This window comes from Capsicum annuum, unplaced genomic scaffold, assembly GCF_002878395.1.
Source record: "Capsicum annuum cultivar UCD-10X-F1 unplaced genomic scaffold, UCD10Xv1.1 ctg67926, whole genome shotgun sequence".
In the NCBI taxonomy this organism is placed as follows: Eukaryota; Viridiplantae; Streptophyta; class Magnoliopsida; order Solanales; family Solanaceae; genus Capsicum; species Capsicum annuum.
This window is the reverse complement of record NW_025877412.1, coordinates 1-3,261: the sequence shown is the minus strand read 5'-3', so window position 1 is coordinate 3,261 and position 3,261 is coordinate 1. Positions and strand designations below refer to the sequence as shown.

At 44.8% G+C, this 3,261-nt stretch overlaps 1 protein-coding gene across 1 annotated transcript; it reads right to left on the bottom strand.

Annotated features, from left to right (window-relative positions):
• Positions 1-1,799: 1,799 nt before the first annotated feature.
• LOC107854952 lies at positions 1,800-3,103 on the bottom strand. The gene is made up of 4 exons (XM_047404778.1): positions 2,822-3,103; positions 2,453-2,551; positions 2,175-2,381; positions 1,800-2,072 (listed from the first exon to the last, which is right to left on the bottom strand). Exons 1-4 carry the CDS (start codon positions 3,101-3,103, stop codon positions 1,800-1,802), a joined length of 861 nt encoding a protein of 286 aa, XP_047260734.1.
• Positions 3,104-3,261: the final 158 nt, after the last annotated feature.

The window sequence follows — 3,261 nt, the reverse complement described above, 5'->3', positions numbered from 1 at the left end:
AGGTAGAGGTATGGACTGCGTACATCTTACCCTCCCCAGACCTTACTACGTGGGAATACACTGGGTTTGTTGTTGTTGTTGTTGTTGTAAATTAAAGTTATGTTAGATGTCTTAAAATAACAACAACAACAAACCCAGTGTGTTCCCATAAAGTGAGGTTTGGGGAGGGTAAGATGTACACAGTACACACCGCTACCTCCGAAGAAGTAGAAAGGTTGTTTCTGATAGACCCCCGGCTCAAGATAAAGAATAGGCGACAAGGAGATGGAATACAGAACAGAAAAAATGTAAGGAATAATAAAAAGTAAATCAGAGCAATACGAGAATACGAGAGATACGACAACACGAAATAAGCAGATAGCAACTGAGAAAATAAGAATGGGACACCCACGTATAAGTAACACATACTCCCTGCCATAAATACATATAGACACAGACCTAAGGTTACTAACCCGACTACACAAGATCTCTCCTGGTGGCTTTCTACAACCCACACCCTCCCGCTAGCCTTCTACTCTTATCCGCGACCTCCACACCTTCCTATCTAGGGTCCTGTCCTCAGTAAGCTGCAGCTGCTCCATGTCATGTCTGATCATCTCCTTTCATTATTTCTTCGGCCTACCTCTACTCCTCCTGAAGCCATCCAACGCTAGTCTCTCACACCTACGCACTAGGGCATCCGCGTCCCTTCTCATCACATGTCCAAACCATCTCAGCCTTCCTTCCCGCATTTTGTCCTCCACCGAAGCCACTCCCATCTTCTCCCGGATAATCTCATTCCTAATCCTGTCCCCTCTAGTCAGCCCACACATCCAATGCAACATCCTCATTTCCGCCACCCTCGCTTTTTGGATGTGGGAGTGCTTGACTGGCCAACACTCCGCAGCATACAACATGGCCGGATGGACTGCCACTCTATAGATTTTTCCTTTAAGCTTAAGGGGCACTTTCTTATCACACAACACCCCCGAGGCGAGCCTCCACTTCATCCAACCTACTCCAATATGATTAGTGACATCCTCATCAATCTCACCATTCCCCTGGATCGAAGACCCAAGATACTTAAAACTATCCCTCTTACAAACATCTTGGGAGTCCAACCTCACCACCACATCGTCCTCCTGCCTCAAGTCACTAAACTTGCATTCCAAATACTCCATCTTGGACCTACTTAACCTGAACCCCTTCGACTTAAGGGTTTGCCTCCAAACCACCAATTTGTCATTCATGCCCCTCCGCGTCTCATCAATCAGCACTACATCATCCGCAAATAACATACACCAAGGCACCTTGCCTTGAATACTCTGCGTCAACACGTCCATCACTAATGCAAACACGAATGGACTAAGAGTCGATCCCTGATGTAACCCTGTATCGATCAGAAAATGGTCTGAGTCTCCTCCCACCGTCCTCACCCTGGTTTTCACTCCACCGTACATGTCCTTAATAACTCTGGTGTATGCCACCAGGACCCCTCTCACCTCTAAACACCTCCAAAGAACCTCCTTTGAGACTTTATCATACGCTTTTTCTTGGTCGATGAACACCAAGTGTAAGTCCCTCTTCCTTTATCTATACTGCTCCACCAATTTCCTCACCAAATAGATTGCCTCTATCATTGAACGACCAGGCATAAATCCAAACTGATTCTCTGAAACAGGCACAACCCTCTTCAATCTCCGCTCAACCACTTTCACCCAAATCTTCATAGTGTGACTCAACAGCTTAATACCCCTATAGTTGTTGCAACTCTGAATGTCACCCTTGTTTTTGTAAAGCGAAATCATCGTACTCTATCTTCAAGCCTCAGGTATTCTCGCAGTCTTGAAAATACCGTTAAACAAATTCGTCAACCACCTAAGCCCTGCCCCTCCTGCATACTTCCAAAAATCCATCGAAATCTCGTTCGGTGCCGTCGCCCTACCCCTCTGCATCTTACAAATTGCCTCTTTGACCTCCTCTACCTTAAAACGCCTGCAGTAGCTGAAATCACGGCTTTCCTCCGAATGCTCCAGCTCCCCTAGCTCAATGCCTCTATTTCCTTCCTCGTTCAAAAGTCTATGAAAGTAGTCCTGCTATCTTTTCTTAATGTGAGCATTCTCCACCAGAACACTACTATCCTCTCTCTTAATGCACTTCACTTGATCTAGGTCACGACCCTTCCGCTCTCATACTTTTGCAAGACTATACAATCTCTTATCCCCTCCTTTCTCCTCTAACCCAGCATACAAACATTCAAATGTTGCATACTTGGCAACCGTAACTTCCAACTTAGCCTCTTTCCTAGCTACCTTGTACCCCTCTTTATTCACCCATTTCTCTTCTTCATCTTTACTCTCAATCAACTTAACATATGCCCCCTTCTTGATCTCCACTTTCTTCTTCACTTCTTCATTCCATCACCAGTCCCCCTTATGTCGACCTGCTCGGCCCCTCGAAAAACCCAACACACCTTTAGCAGTCTCTGTGATGCAGCTGGCCGCCCCATCCCACATAGCATCCACGTCCCCTCTGCACTCTCACGCTTCCATACCCGCACCTTTCCCCCTATCTTCAGTGCACTTTCTGGCGTCAAGTTACCCCACTTAATTCTAGATCAACCTTCCCCGACCCATTTCTTCTTTATCTTCTTGATAGACAAGTCCATCACTAACAGAATATGCTGGGTTGAGAGGTGCTCGTTCAAAATGACCTTACAGTCCTTACATAGCACCCTATCCCCCTTCCTAAGCAGCAGAAAGTCAATCTGAGTCTTGGCTTTTGCGCTCCGAAAGGTAATTAGGTGATCCTCCTTCTTCGTGAAACTCAAGTTCACAATCACCAGCTCAAAAGCTCTCGCAAAATCCAATAGGGCCGTTCTCTTGCCATTTCTAACACCGAAGCCAAAACCACCATACACATCGTCATAACCTCCAGGTAGGATCCCAATGTGCCCATTGAAGTCCCTTTCTATGACGATCTTCTCCGTGCTAGGCACGCTTCTCACTACCTCATCCAAATCTTCCCAAAATCTCGCCTTCACCTCCTCTTTCAAGCCCATCTGCAGCGCATAAACACTACAAACATGCAACGTAACACCCCCAAAGACTAACTTAATCTTCATCGGCCTATCACTAATCCTCCTAAGCTAAAATTATCAATTTTATAATATTAAATATATCACATAAAAAATTAAAATTAAAATATTATAAACAAATCATTTCTTTTTTTAACCGATTAAATATTTAAGCATGTAATTCTTTTTTAAATAAACGGAAAAGT

What these genes read in the sequence shown, in the direction of transcription:
- LOC107854952 (XM_047404778.1), bottom strand. Translation starts at nt 3,103, where the DNA reads ATGAAGATTAAGTTAGTCTTTGGGGGTGTTACGTTGCATGTTTGTAGT. An exon ending in CATCACAGAGACTGCTAAAG is followed by an intron (nt 2,382 to 2,452) that starts GTGTGTTGGGTT and finishes GAAGAAGTGAAG; the next exon opens with AAGAAAGTGGAGATCAAGAA. An exon ending in GATTGTATAGTCTTGCAAAA is followed by an intron (nt 2,073 to 2,174) that starts GTATGAGAGCGG and finishes AAAAGATAGCAG; the next exon opens with GACTACTTTCATAGACTTTT.